Source organism: Acomys russatus, chromosome 13 (assembly GCF_903995435.1).
Source record: "Acomys russatus chromosome 13, mAcoRus1.1, whole genome shotgun sequence".
NCBI lineage: Eukaryota > Metazoa > Chordata > Mammalia > Rodentia > Muridae > Acomys > Acomys russatus.
Window position 1 is genome coordinate 34,604,814 of NC_067149.1, and position 23,215 is coordinate 34,628,028.

At 41.8% G+C, this 23,215-nt stretch overlaps 1 protein-coding gene across 1 annotated transcript in view; it reads right to left on the reverse strand.

The window, feature by feature from the left end:
• Il5ra (interleukin 5 receptor subunit alpha) overlaps positions 1 to 23,215 on the reverse strand; it is a 31,297-nt gene that overhangs the window by 1,633 nt on the left and 6,449 nt on the right. The window contains exons 5-10 of the mRNA XM_051155011.1: positions 22,929 to 23,082; positions 22,665 to 22,852; positions 21,710 to 21,855; positions 18,483 to 18,621; positions 4,674 to 4,767; positions 3,648 to 3,732 (exon numbers count right to left, since the gene is read on the reverse strand). Of these exons, the coding sequence (XP_051010968.1) occupies positions 3,648 to 3,732; positions 4,674 to 4,767; positions 18,483 to 18,621; positions 21,710 to 21,855; positions 22,665 to 22,852; positions 22,929 to 23,082 (806 nt within the window). The remainder of the gene's footprint in view (positions 1 to 3,647; positions 3,733 to 4,673; positions 4,768 to 18,482; positions 18,622 to 21,709; positions 21,856 to 22,664; positions 22,853 to 22,928; positions 23,083 to 23,215) is intronic.

Here is a 23,215-nt window from a genome sequence, read left to right on the forward strand (position 1 = left end):
AATATCACCTACAATAAGAGGATACAAGGGATGGGCTAACAATTGAGATGTAATATGAATAAATTAATGAAATACAATTTTAAAAAAGATCATCTTATTTTCCCTCATATACTCATTAAGCACTTTATTTATTTATTTTGTTTTTTTAAGACAAGGGTTCTGTGTAGCCTTGACTGTCCTGGACTTGCTTTGTAGACCAGAGATCTACCTTCCTCTGCCTCCCTGAGTGCTGGGATTAATGATGTGCACCATCATACCCAGCTTCAGACAGCACATTTTTAAGACCCTTTCTACTCCAGTAAAAGTGCTATATATTGGGCATAATCTGAAAAACACAACAGGGTTCCTGCATCACATACTGTATATTATTTATAGTGGATGTAACATGGGGAAGAATCTTCTCTGCTTACCACTGCATAAAGTGAACTAGAAAGTCATCTCTAATAAATTGAAAAACTCAGAGTGAGATCTAAAAAATGCTAACTGTCTGATGAATGTTGTAAATTTTGTTTTCTTTTGTCCTTTTGAGACACGGTTTCTCTCTGTAGCCTTGACTGTCCTGGACTCACTTTGTAGACCAGGCTGGCCTTGAATTCACAGAGATCTGCCTTCCTCTGCCTCCTGAGTGCTGGGATTACAGCTGTGCACCACCACATCCACCCATAAATAATTTCTAAACCGAAGTCCAAAGAAACAAATCCTTGCTTAAACAACAGCTCCAGAATGATCACTGTCTTCAGAGGTCTGTGATTTTGAGCATTCCTCCCAAGTATGGAGGTGCAAGTCACAGTGAGCCCCTAAACCCTCTGCTTTGCGTCTGTGGGTTCAAACAAGTGCTCTTGTTATTCCGCAGTCTATGCAGTATAATAACCACCCCCTCAGCATTTGCATTGTGCTATTTTAAGAGGAACTTACAGTGTTGGGTAGACTGTGTAGAACCTAAACAAATACTACACCACCATTTTACACCAGGGACTTGAATATTACAGCCTTTGACATCCACAATATGGGTTTTGAACCAAGTCCTCACCTCATCATGAAGGACCAGTTCTCAAAGTGGAGAGCTTCATTTTCTACTAGTCAGGTACTTCCCAGGGGTTATGGTGCAAATAGTACTAGTGGGCTTTCATTTTGTTGTATCAGGGTCCCCAGGAATGGGATGGAATATGGATGGCTGCTGCCTTTGGGTAGAGAGGCAGAAGCCCAGCTCTGCTGCATATAGTGTGTGGTCAGCTCTGTACTTTCTCATATGCTATCTTAGGTTGAAACTTTAGACCACAATGCTGGTAGCACCATATAATACTTCTTTTCAGTCTCTAATTGTCTGTGCCTGTCTCTCACCTCCTTCTCCCTTCTCTATAATCTTTCATATAAAACTCACAATGAGTGCACAGAGTAAGTTACCCTAAGAAGCCAGACAATGCTGACATTAATCCTACGCATAGTCTGAAGCCAGCTTGTCTACCCCATGCTGTTATTCTGCACACATGACTTGATCTTAATTAACAACAATCCAGAAAGATTAGGAAGTAAGCTCTTAAGCCAGTTTCAGTCACCAGTCTCAGCATATTAACAGAATCTTTCCCTGCTCTATGGGGAAATTAGATATCAGCCTTCAAATGTTCCACTAACAGAACAGGATGAATGACAGAAGTATAACTTTGAACTCCAAGCTGCTTCCCTCTGCTACAGAACAAAAAAAGAAAAAAAAAAAAAGGAACAGTGCACACTAAGATGGACAGAGGCAGATCCACACATGGCTTGCTCCTTTGCAAAAAGTTAAAGGTGAGCCAGCATGGGTAGTCTGGTCCCTCAGTGAAGAAGAAAAAGATCAAGCCCTTCCTCTCTGGCCAGCCTCAATTCTTTACTTCAGTCGCTTAGTAACCCACTGCCTATAAATCATCCCAAAGTCAACTGCAAAGAACTCTAAAGAAATTTGGGGGTTTGCTGAAATTAACCATATTGATGAAGTTTTTCATCAACCTCTGTCTTTCCCTGTAACTAGCCATGAGATGCATCATCCATATTGGTTGAAGAAACATCTAAGTCTGTTAAGAAAATCCCTTGATCTAAACGAAGCCTGGTCTGGCTTGTTATCTCCTGTTGTAAATAAAGTTTTATAGCACAGCCATGCTTCTTCATTAGTACATTTTCTGTAGGCACACTCTGTAAAGCAAACAATTCTACCTTAAATGCTTATTGTGTCTTTATAAGAGGAGTTCGCTGCACTCTATCACAATAACCACTTGACTGAAAGATAAGGTCGACAAAGTGCAGTTAACTATACACAGAAAATCTTGAAATGTTGCTGACAGAAACTAAGAAAGACCTGATATATAGAGATGTTGACAATAATGTTAGGATGTTGCTTTCCTGCCAAATTAACCACAAAAGTTCAAATTTACAACAGACTTCCAGTTTCTTGCCTTTAATTTCAGCATTCCAGAGGCAGTCATGTGGATCTGTGTGATGAGGATAGCTTTGTCTACACAGAGTCCTAGCCCACTTAGAGCTACCTTATCTAAAAAGAAAAAAAAATCCAGCTGCTCATACTCCTCTCATCCCCTTCCATCACTTTTTTTCCCCACTTATACAAAGGGTCAGATGGGCTCTAAAATGTATATAATAATAATTCAAAAGAGCTACCTAAAATGTCTTGGGGGGCAATCACTTTTGGAGACCTCAGCCTCCATGTTGTCCAGTTTTACAACAAAGCTATAGTAATCGTGATAACATTTTTCTGTTAGGATCTCATCTGTACCTCTTAGGTATAGGAGAGGAACTTAAGATTCCTGTTCTTTCCATCTTTATGGAAAGTGTCACATGTAGTAAATCTCTAGAACCCATCTTTATGGAAGATGTCCCATCTACTTTACAAAGAGTTTTGATGTAGTCCAGTCTTAAGATATATTGTCCACATGAGATTGAGCTAATTATTGCCAGGACAGTTTCACCAAATTGTGTTGTGCTTATACATGCCTAAAATAAACTACTTGGGATCAGACTACTAAAATTTGAGAATATCAGGTATTGAGTCACAGTAACCCAAACTGCCTTCCTTCTTGCCTCCCAAGGATCATTACTCTGCTGACCTTGATAGTTGTGGGAACTCTGAAAATCTCTCCCCTAATTTTTTTCCATTCTTCCATTTCCCATTTTCTCTCTTTTATCTCCCATTGCAGAATGATAGAACAAGAATGCCCCTACCAGGTGATAACCCTTCCATCTTGGATGTCCTAGCATTCAGAACTATGTATACGAAATAAATTTGTGTTGATTTAAAAAAATATTCCTCTTCTTGGAGGACTTACAAGAGATTAAGTTAAAAGATGGTATACATGAAGTGGAAATTCAAGTTTAAATGGCAAGAGCCCTTATCATTAACAAGACTTTCCCAAAAAAGTAGAGGCAATAATAACATCTATAGCTAATTACACACACACACACACACACATACACATGTGCGAGAGAGAGACAGACAGACAGAGAGACTGAGACAGAGAGAGACAGATAGGGAGAGACAGAGAGACAGAGACAGATAAGTATTGACTGCTGTGTGCATACATAGATATACAGAGGGAGCTTGATAACTTGGTACTCATCTCTGGGCACCTAGGATACCATCTCTTTGTGTCTTTTAACATTACCTCATACTCAGTCTCCACAATGAGATCTTTGATGGTACTCTTCGGGGCTGGAACTGGTGGGAACAACTTGGTCCATAGGTGACACCTGACCACAGAGAAGGAACTGAGTGAGCATAAACAATGTTTGCCTAGATTTCTATTCAAACATTGACCAAATTAGTTCCATGTGCAGATGTGTTACAAATTTGGATTCTCTGTTGGTTAAGATTTCCAAACATCTTCATCGTTGAAGACTCTGGGATTGTGCCAGGCTGAATGTGGCTTCTGAGATCTCCAGGGAAGAGAAAGTCGGAACTCACTCACATTCACACTCTTTGCCAGCCTTGACTTCTGAAGATGGCTCATCAGCATCCTTTGCTTGTCTCTTATTCACTGGTCATTCTAGCTTTCCTCCCCCAACTGTGCTAAATTCACAGTTCCCTCCCTTCTATCCCTTTCCTTTGAACTACCACCCATCACCCACACTTAGCATCTAAATGTAATGTTAATGAGTAATGTCATTTAATATGGATGTCACTTCCTAAATTGTTAGACCGTTGCCTTAGGAATGGAAGAAGGGAGTGGGGAGAGGTGGGAGGATGAAATTGAAGCAGATGTGGCCATTTGCAGGCTGTAAGGTGAGATATGAGATCTGTGCAGCCTTTTCAAGAATCTGCATCTGACCTCAGAGGCCCGTATGTGAAGGCAGTGTAACGACTTCAGACATGGGTGGACTGCTGTGTTTTCATAGGAGATGTCAAAAGACAAGCAAGTGTGGAAGGGGAAGCTGTGATGGAAAACAACACAATTCCAAGAACCTCTGTAGAAATTAAAATAGTCAACAGATTTGAGGAGCGTGTGGTGGCTGAGGGCTATGCTGTGTCTTGTGTAGCTTCTGTATGCCACGTTTTACTTTGCCTCCTCGCTCCTGGTAAAGGCAGCCCGAAGGAGCATGGTGTAAATCCCACCCTACAACAAGAAGCCTTGTGTTAATGGCTGCACAGCAGATTGGGAATGTTGTTGCCCTCGAGTGTAAAGAATACCTACATTCTGCAGACGAGTGAGAAAATCAACAAGATGAAGCAGATAGTGGCTGGAAGCACAATGAGACACCATTCTGCCAAGGGCTTCTTTTCCTTTCCTGGGGAGAGGGAGAGGAAAGAGAAAGCAAAGTCAAAATCAGGGAGGACAATTACAATGAAATAGATGGAGCATCAGAGGGTTTGGGTTTGAGTTCAAGGTGGTGGGAGAAGGGGCTAACACTCACCTTGCAAGGTTGTTGTGAGGGGGAAATGAAACCATAGCAGTAAGGCCTTTTAGTTATTATTAATTTGGGCATGATTAATTCAATCAGCCACTGTTTTGATGTCCACCCCTACCCTATGCCACCTGGGTGCTGGGGCTTAGAGTCTCAGATGACTAGTAGTTTCTTAGGTGGAAAAGCGACAAAGCATAAGGCTTCTGTACTCATTAGAGTATGGTGAACTATATTCTTACCTACTTGGAAATAAACTTATGGAGGAAGTATAAGAAAATATTCATGATTAGCAATGCAGGTATGAGAGTCTACTATAAATGCTTTACAACTGGAATTATCTTCAAAGCAACTCTTACTCGCATTCCCATTTCACAGATCAGAGGTAAAAAAAAAAAAAAAAAAAAAAAAAAGAAAAAAAAAAAAAAAACTACCATTATCAGCACAGGAAGAATTTTGCAGACCATCCTGTTCTTGAATTTGTTCTTATTCTATATTCAAGGGAGAAGGAGGGCTGAGTAGGGTGTGGGGTTGGTGTTTCTGACTTTAGAAATGTACTCCTGGAAAAAAAATCAAAGGTGTCTGACTAAATGGCACTGATAGAAATAGTGTTCCTCCTAAACGGCCTGATTCACTTTCAGGGAACAAAAGCAAACCCTGAGTTATAGTCAGTTCTCTTTCCTAGCGAGAGAGCTGATCCATCCACCCATCCACCCATCCACCCATCCACTTAGCAAGTGTCTGTTGGGCTCTTGACAGGTACACAAGTTACTGTAACACAGTGGTTAAGGGAGCACATTTGACACCTCCCATCCTGCAGCTTGAAGTCCATCAGGGGAGACCTGCAGAAAGCAAGTAATGACTCAGGCCATGATTTGAGAGTAGCTGTACTACGTAAGCACTGTGGTGAGGTTCAAACCACGCTACACCCACATAAAAAGCAACACAAAGGAAACCTCAGTTTGCTATAATTTCTTCTATGAAACAAGAAGTGCGTGTAAATGGAGATTTTGACCACATGTGAATATCCTAAGGCTTTCCAAAAAACAAAAAACAAAACAAAACAAAAAAACCTTCAAGTCATTCAAAGCCCACAAACTGTTCAAGTACCACAGAAGAGAGCTGTCTGCATTTAAAGCTAGTGGTTCTTGCCTCTCCTTATCTCTTCCTCATTGCCTGCCTAGCATCCTCTGTCAGGTGTCTTCTTTACCTTCCCAAAGTTTTAATCTCTTCCTTAATCTCTTCCTTTCCGCTTTCAAATATTCATAGAGTCCTTTATCTCCACTAAGCCATGGGCCTGCTCACCACCCTCCCCAACTATCATGACATTCTTTCTTACTGCCCAGCCTGGTTTCTTAAATAAAGATTCAGGCTTCTGTATTTTCATACCCCAGAAACTACAGTTAATGTCACTGGAAATGTCTTTCTAAAAAAAAAAAAAAAAAATCCCAAAAGGCCCCTTCTTTCCTGTTCTAGGTTTTTGTCTTTGGACCACTCGCCTTAATTTCTTCTTTTCCTTAATGTAAGGTTCGTGGCAGGGTCTCATGTACTCCTAGACCAGCCTTAACCTCAGTATGTAGCAGAGGATGAACTTGAACTTCTGCTCTTCCTGCATTGGCTGGCTCCGTGAGAGCTCTGTCATCCCTCCTTTATGTCCTGCGGAGGATGAAGTCCATTGCTTTGTGCATGCTAAGCAAGCACTCTACCAAGTGAGGTGCATCCCAGCCCATCCTTTAAAAAATTATATTAGACTATATTAATTGCTCAAAATCATATATTCCTGTCATATTGGTCCCATTGCCATCTCTATTCTGAATTCTAACTGTGCACAGCCGAGTGAAGGGATGCCTTGTGTGGGTGGCTCTTCACTGAAATGATCCCCCTCGTCTACAGCACTTCCTTCTTTGGAACTTGCTCCTGGTTCCCTTTCATTGCAACCCCTGAGCATTTCTTATCTCAGTCTGTTCTTTGAACATTGAACATTTGTTTGTCAGACCTACAAATTTTAGTTCCATGAAACTTCCAGAGTCGTTTTCTTTTTCCCAGCACTGCCCTGACAATCAGCTCTGGGTTAGGATGATCAAATCCCCATCCATCGCTCAAACTCACTTGACTATTTTGCAAACCTGAAGATAGTTACAACCAAATGTGTGTTTGGGATTTCATCAAACCTATTCTCAGCCAGGCATGAGGCTGCAGAGCTGTAATCTCAGAAGCTGAAGGGCCAAGGTAGAATGATGATGAGTTGGAGACAGCCCTTCCCCCAGGGCTGTCAGCAGGGAGTGCCTGGATCAAAGGAAACAAAAACAACCAGGAACTCCTCCTTTCACTAGCTTCTCCACTTCAGTCGCTGCCCTTTGAAGACGCAAACCCATATCTTTGGGGCTATATAGACTATTTCCAATTTTTATAGCTCCAGTTCCTTCCTTATGCCCTCAGCATATTCGATCTCTAAGTAGAATCATAAATGCCCCTCCCCAGATATCATCCCCCCCCCATAGTACTTATGCTAACCAGGGTACCATCACTTCATTACATATTCTTTAAACACAACCAATTTTTAAAAAAGCATATATTTTTACTACTAGTCTGAAAGTTATGAAGTATAAAAATGTAAAAGTCATTATTAACAAACATTAACTAAAATGTTATTCTCTACACATATTTTATACATACTTCTTTGAGTGGTCAGATACAGTGTACACCTTTTAATTTATTTCCAGAGCACCCTGTGCAGATGAAAAAGCTGAAACTGAGAAAGGGAGAGAAGCCAACTGAGGACACACAGCTGTCACTCAAGGAAACCAGAAACAAAGCCCAGGACTGGGCAATGACTGCATCCCTCAATCTAATGTTGGGTTCCCAGCCCCTTCCTCTCCATCTGTCACACTGAGGGTGTGCTGTGTGGGCTGGCTTTACTTTGTATAGTCTAGGTGTCTCTTTGTGTATTCCAGGTGTTTCATTCCTTAGTGCATTCTAGGTATCTCTAGCTGTGTTCTAGGTGTTTCTTTATCATCAAGATCCATCCCATGAACGTCTTCACCTTCGTGGCTCGACCTACTTTATTACAGTAGCAGCTTGTTTTATGTCAGATGTATATTTTTGAAGCCTCCTCTTTACTCAATGCCATGTGAGCATGCTTTCAACTTAGATTTCCTTTGAGCGAAGGCCATAATGCTTGTGTTCTTGAGCGTGAATTGTGTTCTTCACATAATGATATGGGAGAGGAGCCTGGAGAGGTTAACTACTTCCAAGTACTGGCTATGACTATGCTTGAGGTTTGCTCCTCTGCAAGCTTCCAGGGCCCTTGACATGGCCAGGCTCTAGGTGGGACTGAATCATTTTATTAACTCCCTGAGCAAGGACTGGAGAGATGGTTATACTGCTCTTGCAGAGGACTGGAGTTCAATTCCCAGCACCCACATGAGGATGCATACACTATCTTGTGGCTCTGGCTTCATGTGATCTGATCCCTTGTGCCCTCTGAAGGCACCACACACATGTATCACATAAACATATACTCAGACACACCCACATATACATACTTTAAAAAATATCTAAAACTTTAAGTCTGTCTTTTTAAAAAAATGTTTTCAGGTCTGTTATAAGCCAGACCCTGGAATGGTGTTATGTGCCTGTCTCCCCAGCATTTGAGAAATAGTGACAGGAGGATAAAAGCAAGTTAGAGGCCAGCCTGGTCTATACAGTATGCTCCCGGCAAATCAGGGCTGCTTAGTATCAAACTGTTGTTGTTTTAATTCTCTTTATAAATAAAAAAAGCCATTGAAAATTATTAACTATATTGTCTATTTTTTCGTAACTTTGTTACAAAGACATGCAGCAAAACTTTGAGTCCTTTGAAAAGAGCAAAAAGTGTTGTAAATATTATCACGGTCACAATCATTTGTGGTTCAGATTGTACAATATACACCAGCCTGGTATGCCAAGGCCTGATAACAGCACCGTTGTCTTTTGACCATGATTACAAAAATCTTTTCAGTTATACCACTGGTTTATTCACCTTTCCTCTTTCTTAGATAAGTAAAGACTCTCAGTGAATGAGCAAAACTCGTGGAGGTAACTGATTTTATTTCATCCAACTAAAAAAGTTCTCACTGCATATAAATTATTGTGTAGGAGGTATAATCCTGACCAGTTATTGGAAGGAGTTAACCTGCCTAGGCTCCTTTTCCACATCACCATATGAAGAGTAGAACTCATGCTCAACACAAGCATTGTGAACTTTGTCACCAGAAAAACAGAAGTTAACAGGTAAATTCAGGGCAAGAAAGCATGTTCACATACTGTTGAGTAAAATTGACTTGTAAATTACTGGCAGTTCAGTTACTTAAATTTTATTCCTACTTTTCCCCCAACATTTATTTCTTTTATGATGGACAGTTGTGTGTACAAGACACATGTGTGTAGATCAGGGACAACATGCTCAGGGATTGAACCAGGTCATCAGGGTTGGTGGCAAGCATCTTTACCTGCTGAGCTATCTCACTAGATGTTTTATAAATGGGAGACAGAGAGAGAGAAAGAGAGAGAGAGAGAGAGAGAGAGAGAGAGAGAGAGAGAGACAGACAGACAGACAGACAGAGAAAGACACAGACAGAGACACAGAGACAGAGTGAAATGGAGAGAGACAGAGACACAGAGAGACAGAAAGACAGACAGAAATGGGCAGAGAGATAGAGGTTGGGAGGGAGGGAGAGAGAGAGAGAGAAACAGACAGACAGGCAGACAGACAGAGACAGAGACAGAGAGAGACTTAACAAGTGTAAAAACAATGAATCCTAGCAAAGACCTTTTTTTGTTGGCTGAAGATAGAACAGGAGAGCATGTCCCACTGATGAGATATGTAACATGGAGTGAAAATAATTAAGAGTTTCAGTGCTCTGAAAGTCCAGAGATGTTTCAAATGTCCTGGACTACATGATCTCAGACCATTCCTTCCCTAATCTCATGGGCAAGGCTCTAGGTTCAATCCTGAGGCTGAGGTTGGGAAGTGGGCATAGCAAGAACAAAAGAGAAAGTTCTTCGTAACTTGAATTATTTGTCTGACTTAAGGAGCATTTCTTATCTGCTGTTAATTGTGAAGCCATAGATGTTTCTTAAGAAATGGTTAGGTACTCTCACTTGATTGTACAGAGCTGAGTTTCTAAGAGAGGAAACGGCATAGCATGCCTAGGGAAATGCCTACAAGCCCCTCCACCTCATTTCTGGATGCTCTGCAGACCTTACTAACTCAGTGTATTTAGAGAACTCAGTCATGCGGTTCTGTTGACTTTAGTTTTCACTTTTGACATCTCAGCTAGTTAACTTTAAACCAAGGAACCTCATGGAAAGCCTGTGGGCAATGTACAGTGTGTGGGATAGGATGGGATAGGGACAATAGAAGTCAGGAAAGCTCTAGGTGTTGAGAAGCTGGCTTCCTCTAGCAGCCTATGGCTACTTGGGAGCTCTATCAAATGACTCACATCTTGGTACTTCAGTGTCTCTGCCTCCAGGATTCTGTGATCTATTAGTTGCGACTGATAGCTCTAAGGAGGTAGATTTGATTCAGAGGACTGTTCCCTTTAGTTGACACAGTGGACCAAAGTTTGTACTTTCACTGCTTCAGTATTGATTTTGAATCTGACTGTGACTCAACAATAGGTTTCAAGCAAAAGCAGTAATTAGCAAATTGATGGAACTCAAAGAAAGCAGCCCTGCTGTGTTTTTACACCAGCAGGTGGTGGGAGAAGTTTAAATGGCATCAATAGGGTTGAGTAATTAAGATGCTGTCAATACGTTAGTCTATGATCTGGGGCTTAACTAGCTTCCCGTGGCTTTCCTCTGGTTGGAGGGTAAAGCTGGGGTGTCACTCAGAAAAGGTTCCCAATTCAAGCAAAAGTCAGAAGTCACCTTCTGTGACTGAGCTTTCTATGGCACCTTTCAGGTAGGCTCTGTGAGATCAACTGGTTCACGGGAAGCAGGAGTGGGGGGCAGAGAACAAAAGGTAGGGGTGGTAAAATGCCTTGCATAAAACCCAAGATCCATTTTTTAAAAAGCACAAAGCTATACTCTCCTGGGGAAACTGGGGTCAGGTGAAGGAAGGACAGCAAGGCAAGATCATAGGTCATGGAGACTGCACTGCCTACATGAATGACTTAGCAATCTCTGGAGTGAGTGGATGCTGGGGGTTTCCATAGCACCAGGCCCAGACTGGATGGATCAGAATGGGCAGAGGTTTCTTCTCTGCTGGCTTCCTACAAAGAACCTGTGCCTTTCAGGGCTCCCACAGCCACAGAATTCTCCACTATGAGCAGCCATGGAGGCTGCTTTCATGACCCTGCTGAAGAACCTGTTGGCTGGCTGAAGAGGGTGCTGGGTCAGGACTGAAAGGTTTGGGCCTAGTTCTGTCTCTTGGTGTTGAGGTGACCTTCGTCGAGCACTCTGTGTATTGCTTTGAAGCTGAGGCCAGGAGTGAATGAGTTAATACACCCAAAGCGCTTAGCATCTGTGCCAGTGCATAGGAGGCGATCAATCCACATCTGTGGTAATTATGATTAGGATTAATGCATTGTGTCAGAACACAGGCATAGAGTTGATTCCCTTATCGTCTCAAGGGAAAACCACAATTGGAGTGTTGTCGGAATCCTTGGGTCAGGAGATGCAGACACCAGACATTCTGGGTATAAAGGAAGGAGGAGGTCAGAAGTCATTATCAGTCCCACACCTCAAGGCTCTGAATTAAGATGAACATTGCACTGGGCTGTCAGGGTGGCTTAGTGAGTACAATAGTTTAGCATACAAGCCTGAAAGCCTGAGTTCAGATCTCCAGACCCCACATAAAAGTCTAACACTGCCGTAAAGGCATTGTTAATCCTGGCAAAACCCTGCAGGGAGATAGGAGGCAGAGATAGGAGAATTAGTAGAAATCTGAGGGCCAAATAGCCTGATTTGTACAACCCCAAAAAGACTAATGCTAGAACTAATACCCAAACATGGGCCTCTGACTTCCACAGTGGACTGTGCCACATGCATGCCTGTACTAAAAAATCCATAAGCAAGCACACATATACATGCACTCACATATCAGACACACACACACACACACACACACACACACACACTCACATATCACACACAGAGAGACACAGAATGAGTATTGTGCACATGGAACATTTAGATAAAAGCTCCCTGCAGAGGTCAATATAAATGCCTCCATGGCTTGGCCCAGATGGAGCCTGAGCAGGCCAAGAGCTAGCAGGATGTTAGATTTTTGCAGCAGTCTATAGCCCAAGCAAGGTCTACCTCCTTGCCTCAGTTTCACTGGCTGGAACACAACAAATGGGACGAGAGAGCATCAGTCAGCATACACAGGGATGAAGCCAGTCTTGCTGTTGGGTAGTAGGCCCAGCAGTTTCCCAGGTTTGGGTCTATCTCTTCCTTCTTTTTTTCCCATCTGTTTGGTAAGAAAATGATATTTGGGCAGGTATTCTAGATACTATGAGTAAACTTGCCTTGCACAGGGCCAGGCCCAGGAATATAGTTCTTCCTTGGCCTAAGTTGTTAAGTGCAGAGGATTGATTGGTATGGCCACCTAGAGAAATGAACACACCTGAAATTAATAATAAAAAACTTGGGCTAGCGAGATGGCTCACACGTATCTATAATTCCAGTTCTAGAGGACACAACACCCTCACACAGACAGACACAGGCAAAGCACCAATGCACATGAAATAAACATAAATTCAAAACTCTTGGGAAAAGAAAGAAAGAAAGAAAGAGACTTGGCCTTAGGGCACAGAGCCTGAAAACTTATTGCTACCTGTCCTTCAGGACAGAGGAGTAATCCACAGAGCCAAGGCGGTTCAGCCCTGAGGCTTACCAGGCAAGATCCATCCAAGCTTGAAACCACAGAAGCCTGAGTCAAAGGAAGCAGTTTGACTCAACTGAAATGTCTACCCAGCTGAAATCCCCCACTTGCAAAGGAAAACCCAAAGTTTTACAGCTGTGACAGTAGCCTAAGTGGGGTTTTCCTTGTCGCTGTTGGGTCACCTATTTTTCTTTCCAAGAATTTTCTTTTCTTGCCGCTGTCTTGACCCAGAGTCTTCCTTCTCGGACCTCAAGGAACTTTGGACTCTTTTGGAAGCCGAGAGAGAGTGAAGCTGGCTCCTTCCGTGTACCAGCTTCCCTTTTTTCTTCCCCTGTCTGCTTTGTCCCTTGTCTCACCACAGTGTGAGAATTTTTTTCTTTTTTTTTTTTTTTATTATTTATTTATTCTTGTTACATCTCAATGTTTATCCCATCCCTTGTATCCTCCCATTCCTCCCCCCCCCAATTTCCCATTATTCCCCTCCCCTATGACTGTTCCTGAGGGGGATTACGTCCCCCTATATATTCTCATAGGGTATCAAGTCTCTTCTTGGCTACCAGCTGTCCTTCCTCTGAGTGCCACCAGGTCTCCCCCTCCAGGGGACATGGTCAAATGTGAGGCACCAAGAATTTAAGAAGAGCTGGAAAAGCTGAGAGAGACAGAGAGGGGCAAAGAGACAGACAGATGAAGAGGGGGCTGTGAGAAAACTCCAGGCACAGGAGCAGGAAGGGGCACAGACTGGAACGAACGGGAGGTTCTTTGATAGGCTGTAGCACACGAAGGCAATGAGCTCGTCTCCTCCTCCTCCAAGCTTTTGGGTCAGCACGCTTCAGGTAGAGGTAAGTTGCTTCAAACGCTTGTCATGAACACTGAGTCACAGCAGGGGAAAAGCCTTCCTTCCATGCAGACACACTTCTAAGTATCACATTGGTTTTTCCTTTCCTTGGACACCCATCCTACCACACATGTTCCCCTACACACACACACACACACACACACACACACACACACACACACACACTCACACCATAGCAGGAAAGTAAATGTCAGGACCTCCTATGAGTAGCGTATCATTGTAGCTGAAGGATTTGTCCCAGTAGACAGCAATAGTCACCCTAATGCTGACCATGCTGCTGACTGAACCATGTGAAAACTGGGGTGACCGAGTCTTCTTCTGCTTTCCAGGTTAAGTGCTACCCATCTTAAGCCTGAAGAAAGTTTTTTGGAAGAACATCTTTTCACTGATTGGCTGATTGCCACTAACTGAGTGGCAGATATAGCCTTCAGTGAGAGTGGAACAAATGCATTGCTTGCATAAAGCAGTGCCTCTCAACTTTTCTAATGCTGCAACCCTTTAATACCCTCATGTTATGGTGACCCTCAGCCATAAAATTACTTCATTGCTACTTCATAATTGTAGTTTTGCTACTGTTATGAACTGTAATGCAAATGTCTGATCTACAGGGTATCTGAAACATGACTTGGGAGGGGGTCTCGACCCATGGGTTGATAACCACTGTTGAGTCCCATGCTTGTCAATCTAAGCTTTTACCAAAAGGTCAGATCCTAACAGGGGTACAGCTACAAATAATGCAGCCAACATTCTCATTTCTTGGGGTCAGGATGCACCTGAGGAACATTTATATCTATAATTGTTTATTTCACACTCAGTACTTGAATGTCACAGAGTGGAAGAGAAAAGAAGACTTGAAAAAAAAAAAAAAAAAAAAAAACAAAAAAACAAAGCTCTAGGGACCAGTAAACAGGAGATGGCAGAGATAACAACGGAACAGAAGAACCCGGAACTTCAAGTTTGAGAAGGAAAAAGACATTCGAAATTGGGAAATTCAGCTCTTAAAGCAGAAGCTAGCAGATGGAGGGCAGTTGACAACAAGTACTGATAAAACAAAACTTCTGCTATCACTTATGAAGATGGAGGAGGAGGAGGGGAAGGAGAAGATGATGATCATGATGATGATCCATACTTTGAAAATCCCAGGGCAAGATTCAAGGCAAATCTCCAGGAGGAAGGGAAAGCCTATTTGCTCTACTGTACTGCTGTACCGCTCACTGTATCTATACCCCTGTGCCTGTTGGACTGATCAAGGGCCTTGCCAAGTACAGCAGAAGCCATCTCCTCCCACCCCAGCTCCCTACACCATCAATCCGACTTCCTCTCTGCCTCATTTTTTATGTAATAACCTTGGGCTATAATAGGTTGATTAGTTAATTTAAACTATTCTAATTTGCTAATTGGTTCATATGTCACTTATTTGGGGGAAATTACACATTAATAGCCACTTCTTGGCTATTTGACAATGACTGAGTCATTTAATATCTCCAGGCTTCCATTTCCTTACCTTAATTAAAATAACGGGGGTGAACATAATATCAAAGGCATAAATGATATTTCTGTTGAGCCCTCTAGTGAAAATCCAGGAGGGCTCTCAGGGGCCAGTTTTAAGGCAAGATAGGAGAGAATGAAGAGTGTTTGAAGGAAATGAACACAGCAGCAAAACTGCCTGATAGACTGCAAGCTGAGCGTAATTATTACTGCATCCTCCAGGGGTAAGGAAGAGCCATGCAAAGTGTCCCTGAGGGGCTTGGACTTCCTATTATGGTTATTAATCATCTTGATGAAAACAGAGAGTCTGCATTGATTAAATTCACTAATGATCCTAAACTGAGCAGGGTAGTAAATTCCAGAAAGGATGGATTTATAAGGTAAGCGCTATTATTAATCAGCTCGTCTTCATAAAATGGGTGGCAATAAATGAAATAGGATTTGCTGTAGCAAATGGCAATGAGGTGCTCTTGGGTGAAGGAGGGTATATAATGAGGCCAGAGCCAAGCCTGGAAGCAGTTAGTTAGGAAATGGTAAGAGCGCCGGGGAGTGGAAACTGAATAATAAGTTAAAAACAAGCTTAAAATAAACTCTCGAGATGGATCGCAGTCTTAGTCCCAGTCCTTCAGTGGTGAGAATTGGAGAGTGGAGCAATAAGAAGAGCAGAGTTAGAAGCAATCAGAGAATGAAGAGTCGCATTTACAGGCGAGGGAATTGAACCCAGAAAGGTTAGGTGTTAGGAACTAGGTCCAAGTAGTAAAACCCAGACTGGCTTGGTACTTCATTCAGTCTCCTGCATGGTGGCGGATTGCCACTCCCTCTTACAACCTGAGTTTATTCTCCGAATCCTTCTCTGAAATGTACTGTGTTCTCTGATTACTGAACCATCTCTCTCTTGGTTCATTGAACTATACATTGGCAGAGCCTTGGCTAAAATCCAGATCTCCTTATTTTGTCTGTGACTGCTCCCTCCTCACCCTCTTAAGCTCTAAAGTGTCAATAGTCAATACTGACCATCACGTCAGAACTGAAGCACCCAAAGAGCACTATTGGCTTCTTAGCCAGGACTCTGACTTTGATCTCTACCATATTCATCTGAGGTCTCTTGGTCCATATTAATTTTTGTTCTAAATTTGTTTAGGTTGTATTGTTGTGACAACAATGAGAAGCATCAATAATTTCAGACCAAGGAGGTTTGTGTACTTGAGAAACAATATAAAACATTTTGTAAAGTATTCTATGGAATACAAATAGACGAAGCGTCTGGCACAGTATTTGACAAAATTATTACTCTTGTTAAAAATTCCCTGAGACTAATGAGTCTTGTTTTTCTCTTGGGGCACAGGGTGTATTTTATTTGTAAAAATGAAGCATTTTTTTAGAGAGGTCCTAGACCAGGTCAGCTGAGTTCAGTTGGGGTGTCAACCTGGGGAGAAAGGGAGGGAGAGGAAGATTCACCTCAACAAAATTATAAAGTAGGTGAGTCTGTCCAACTTTCAGTTCCCTTTACTGGCCTTTCAGTTCCTCTCCTCCCAGGAAGCTCATGTTGCTGCTCTGAGCCCACCTCCCCTTCCCCCATTGTTGTCAGGGCTACGGCACAAGGCAGTGTTGGTTGTGTATTGAACAACTGTAGGGTGCACCACTCTCCTGTAGCAATACAGGGCAGCAACAGGAGTGTCCTCTGAAAGTCTTCATTTAGCAGGAGATTGGGATAGATACTGGGACTTCCTATTGGGACTCCAGGTGAAAGAAGTATGGGAGAATGGGGAAATAGAAGGATCCATAGGGTCCTAGAAACCTACAAGAAGGCCATCAAGGCTGGCGGATCTGGGGGGGTCTTCTCAAACTACTGTACCAACCAAGGACAATGCATATAGTAAACCTAGAACCCCTATTCAGATCTAGCCAATGGATAGCACATTCTCCACAGTTGTGTGGAGAGTGGGGACTGACTCTGACATGAACTCTTGTGCCCCCTATTTGACAACTTCCCCTTGGTGGGGAGGCCTGGTGGCACTCAAAGGAAGGGTAAGCAGGCTACGAAAATGAGACTTGATAGGCTGTGATCATATGGTGAGGGAGGAGGTCCCCTTCTGTCACAGACATGTGGGAGGGGAATAGGACGAAAGAGGGAGGGGGAACGAGAAGATACAAGTGAGGGGATAATAAGTGAGAGGTAATCTGATTAAATTACTTAAAAAAAAAAAAAAAAAAAAAAGGAATACAGGGCAGGAAAATCAGACTTCTTACAGACCCAGATCTGCATTCCACCTCTTGAGCCCTTCTGCCATTCCTGTCTCCCTGGAAATGTACCTGATATGTATCAACTCTGACTCACACCACACAGGCTAATGGTTCACTGCCCAAGAATTTTGGCACTGCCTAATGACCTACCCTGTAGCCCAAGTAAATGAATTACTTTAGTAGAAATTTTTAGCATGTGCCTAAGAGAAATTTCTCCTTATGTATGCTGTCTAAGTTGTTCTGGAATACCCCATAGGTTTTGTGAGAGGTAATGTAAACAGATTTAACCACAAAGTCCTCTGTGCTAGTCTAATTTACTAAGCTCCTTGAAACATGTAGGGCCCTCTCACACCATGACAGAGGTGCTAAGAGACTAGGCTCTAGAATAAGTGAACTTAGGGTTCACTACATCTCTGATGCTTGCAGTGGTAAGCAAATCTCCTAAGCTTTCCAAATATACATTCTTATCTGAACAATGGGTTTCTTCCTAGCCTTAGCCAAGAGAATACATGAAAAATCATCTAGGATGGTGTTTTGCAAATATCTATTTATACCAGTAGTTTACTTTATCTAAGAAATAGACCCCTGTATCCATGGTTACTACCCCTTCCCTGTTACTTGTCATGTATGATACTCATTTACCAAATAAACAAGTCAATTTGATCATAAATTAAAATAGGTACAAGACCAACAAAGATGCCTGACAGATGCATAAATTACTATACCTATATACTAGCTGTTAGGCTAAATGGTCCGGGATTGATCCAGGTTTCATGGACCTTAATATTATTCAATGTCAAATCTTTTATAAACAAACAAAAATAATCATTGACACCGGAATGTGGCAAAATTATGGTGGTGAAGGCCAGGTTAGTTCTTTCCATGGGCTAAAGATGAGGAGAAAAGAGGATGGGTGTGTTCTAAAAGGCTAAGGGAGCAATTGTATGATGCACTGCTTGGCATCCTGACTGAGCCGTGACATAAGTACTAACCCTGCACAAAACCAAAGATACACAACTAATGACACAGTAGATGGATGGAAGATGAGTCAGAATAAAAATGAAGCCATCTTAAGACCTGAATGAACATGTACACTTTCCAGGATCATCTGTTGCCACTGCTTTTAGCTATACAATAGGGACTCACCCACATAAATAGGCTGACTCCACTCGCCCCAGCTTCCTGACATTCTGCACGATGAGCTCACAGCAGCTCTCACTTGAATGGAATATGGAGAGACAGCATCAATTTTTGATATGAACTTGTTGGTGCTCAGTCTTTCCACCTAAATGGGAAAAAAATAACATTATAATAATGCTAGCCATATAATTTATAGGAAGTATGAACTTGAGAGGTCATGTGCCTCATTATGTAGCAAGTAATCTAAAGTCAATAGGGAGTAGTCATGAGTTTATTCTACACTGTTCCAGGGTGGTGTCTTGGCAGTTACCCCGAGGGAAAAAGTGATCTTGCAACTAAATGTATAAAATGGTCTGCTGAAGGGTAGGTAATGCTATGTAGACAAATTAATGTTTCATATAGAAAACTGGAGCCACCTTCAGCAGCATACATAATCTCTCTATTACTTTGCCCTTCCATACTGGTAAGTCACAGTCCTAAACAGCATGTAATTTGTAGCTGTTCAGCCCTGCCCAGTGACCACATCCCATGTGGGCTTTCCTGATCTATTGCTTCGACTGTCAGAGTAGCTCATATCCCTGTATTCACATGGTCCTCCCTTACATCCAACTTTCACACTGCTACCAAGATTACCCTTCTACCCTGCAAATGCTACACTTTTCTATCACTTAAAATCCTTTGGTGCTGCTCATTGCCCATGGCTGTGGTTTTAAAATAGGCACGGTTTGACTTTTAATAAAAGCCTCACAGAGCCATTCTGAAATTCTGATGTAAGGTACAGTGTTACAAGTCTAGTTTTAGCCTTGTGTGCAGGCCAGCTTAATCACTACCACTCGGCTGAAGGAAGCAGGGACTCTCAAGCCTCTGGGTAATTCATTTTCCTCACACCCCTACCAGGCTTAGTGTGGTTGTGGACTGGTACTCAGGAAGTGCTGATTACATTCTATGATAAGGTCAGGCAGACAGTGAAATCATACTTTAAAGACTGGGAGTGCCAGAGATTGGGAGAGCCAGAGCGATGGCCATTGCTGTGACATCCAAGCACGTGATGAATTTCCTTGTATTTTTCTATCTTTGGCTATATTTGTTTGTTTGCTTAATAATAGTTAATCCTTTTTAATGTATGAAAGTGCTAATTTATGGTAGATTAGAAATTTATGAAAGAAAGCCGGTCCCTCACAGAGGATATTTCTGGAAGTACACACTATGACATTCTCCTCTTGTTTCCTCAGGAAACAAGTTTCTGTCTGACACCCATTCCTGAGGCTGCATGCAGCTCTGTGCTGTGGAGGCAACAAGGCTCCTCCTGCCTCCCTGCAATCTCTGCGTTATGTTGATCTTTCCTATGGTAGGGAGGTTCTGGAGTTATTTGCCAGAGCAGGACTCATCTCATATACCCATTTGTTTTTATGTGAATGACCAGCTTGGCAGCTCACAGGAAAGTTAAAGTAATGTGTGCTATGATTTGGTACATAATTTAAAAATGAAAAGTACATGTGAGTCGGTTTATCCCAGACTGCAAAAACGGGGCCTTATTTTTCTGTATGTACTACCTTAAGCAAACAATTTGTAGATATTAGTTAAATTTAATTAAACTGTCTTAATTTGTCTCTTTTCATTACTTTTACACTTATTTTAGCTGTGTATGTACAATCTATTCTCTCATTCTACTGTGTGGGTTCCAAGAATCAAAGCCAGGAAAACCTTCTTAGCAGCAAATGCCTTTACCTGCTGAGCCACCTCACAGGCTCTCGGTTTCTTTTATTTGTAAGACATGAGGTTGAATTCTGACTTCTCTGTGTTTTCTTTAGTTTTGTGATTATGAGAAGTTATTCATCTTTGGGGGAAGGGGACTTACTTGCCAATAAAATGAGAAACCTAATTATTCGACAGTTATTGTGGGCTAAAATAACATAGCAAAACTCCATGGATATAAGATATGCCTGCCTTCTGCACTGTTTTCAAGTGTGCAGGCCAGAAATGTTAAACAACCACACCGTTGTGCAAGCAGACCGCAACACACTTTATCTTGCAAGGCTAAGAGGTTCCTGGTTGGGGGTATGGCTCATGTTCTGCATGCATGAGACCCTTGGTTCAATTCCCATCACCCAATAGTCAAAAATTCACAGCCTGTTTGTTTCCATTAGACAATGGTTCCTCATTTTTCATTCCCCATTTCCTGGCAGCCATTGTATTACTTTCTGTTTATGTATGTTTTGCTATCCTTAGCATCTCATAAAGGCAGAATCATATACGTTTGGTCCTTTGTGAGCCGTTTATTTCACCTTGCTTTCTGTTCTTAGGTTTATTCATATCGTAACATGTATCAGAATTTCCTGTCAAAGACTGAATAATATCTCTGTGTGTATGTGCACACACACACATCACAGTTTGCTTTTCTATTCATATTCTATAGGTTTTGAGGTTTGAATTGTTTGTTTTCAGGTAAGAATCTTGCTAGTCCAGACTAGCTTCAGATTTATAGCATTCTTTCTATCTTAGCCTCCCTGCTGGATGCTGGAATGAGAGATGTGTGTCACCAAGCCTGGCTCTACTCATTTATGGATTTTGGGGCGGCTTCAGCTCTTGCCTAGGTGTGAGTAATGCTACAGTGACCATGGGGGTCTAAGCATCTTTTTGAGACCCTGTTTTGAAATCATTTGCATGTAGACCTAGAAGGAGAATTACAGGCTCTTAGGATTTTTTAAAATTTGGAAAATTTGCCTTCCCAACTTCCCTAGTAGTAGTATCATTTGTATTTTTAGCAAAGCTCTTACAGATGAATTTAATTTTATCCTATGTATTATTTTGAAACCAAAATATCTTCTTTCAAAATAAGAGTCCTGTAAGATTTTACTATTTCTGTAATAACTAGGGCAGATGTAAGTCAACCTTGACTTTGCTAGTACAAAAAACAAATAAGCAACAACAACAAGAAAACAACAAACAAAAGCCTTAGAGCATTCAATACTGAATATTTTAAATCAGCAATTCTCAACCTGTACGTTGTGATCCCCTTTTCAAACCTCTATGTCTAAAAATATTTACAACATGATTCATAACAGTAGCATAACTACTAGTAACCATGAAAATAACTTTATGGTTAGGGATCACCACAACATGAGGAACTGTATTAAAGATCATAGAATTAGGAAGGCTGACAACCACTATTTTAAATGCTTCACAAATAAGAAATGTCTATCATGGAATACTGGAATGATATGAAGAATTACCTGAAGGTAACCATTCTTTGTGTTGCAAATTTTCAATTCATAGTTAAAGCAATGGCCTGGAAAAGCAGAAACTGGTTTCTCCCATTGGATATAGAGAGAAGTTTCTTCAGTCTCAACTGTGACATTCATTGGAGGATTTACTTGATCTAGGTAATAAGAGGAGAGGTCAGAGGCAAGTCTGTACAATGATCAGGGATGGTAGCCCCAACCCACCATTTCTAAGATACTCTCTTCTCAAGGTTTACCATTAGGTATCAGTCAACCAATCTCAAAGCCACAGGAAGTGAGTGGCTTCCCATGAGGTTCTCGGTATGGCTGTGCCAAATAGACTTACACGTATAAAGAACAGAAATCATTACCCCAAATGGTCATCACAGGCTTCTGCATGGACAAGCACACATGTACAAACATGATCCACTACACATATGAAAAAATGAGAGAGGAAGAATGGCATGGGGAAGGCAAGAGGAAGGCAGAGAGAAAGAGAGACCTATGAACATATTGTATGAAAGCCTAATGAGGAGTTCAAACAACGATGAAGTATCAATGAGGATTGGAGATAGTTATCTTTGAAATAAGAGCCACATTGTGGAAAACCTTTGGACTGCTGAGGGACCATAAGTTGGGGAAAGGCTAAGAAGTGTTCTGGGTACAATCTATTGCAAGACCAGTAGACAGACATTTCATGAAAAAAGCTAGAACAAATCAACACCATCATGACTTCTGTTCTAAAAAAAACGAGTTTACTTTTCCTGGTACAGTCATTCTCAGCTCGGGGGAACTCTACCCTCAAAAGGATATGTTGGAGATGTGATTTGGTTAAAGCTGGGAATTCTGTCTCAATGGTTTTCCTATGTTTGTTAGATGGCTATTTAACACTTGAGAGGTAGGAAGATGCTGTCCAGTGCCAAGATTGCACAACTTCATTATTCCTGCATTGGGATAAGTCTCTTACCAATGACATGTGGAGTGAACAGCTGATCAAAGGGCTTGATTGCAGCATGCTTGCTTGAACCATTAATGTGCACTGCAAGCTGCTCAAATCCTTTGCTGTTGATGAATGTCCTGGGAAACCAGCATGCAGTATTTCTGTTCAGTGCATCTCTGCTGTATTCTTTGCATTCTTCAGTCCAAACACCAAACCTACATGGGAATGCCCATTAGTCTTTATAAGCGAAGAGGAAATGGATCGTTTGCATAAGTAAAAATAGATACTGACCGATAGTATAGGAAATACTGTGTGTCCTCAGGGGCATCCTTGCCAACAAGCCAGGTGCAACGAAGAGACACTTGATATGGCCTTAAGTTGGTGTGGCTACTCATGACAGTGTTTGTGGTACAAGTTAAATTTATAACCGAGGTTCCAGAAGACCCTAGGGGACCACAGATAAAAAGAACAAAACAGTGCCATTATGGCTTCTTACGTTTGTGCTTTTGCTTGAGATATTAATTGTGGACGACTACAAGCATCCATTTATAGAATCTCATTTGCAAGGGCAAATTTAC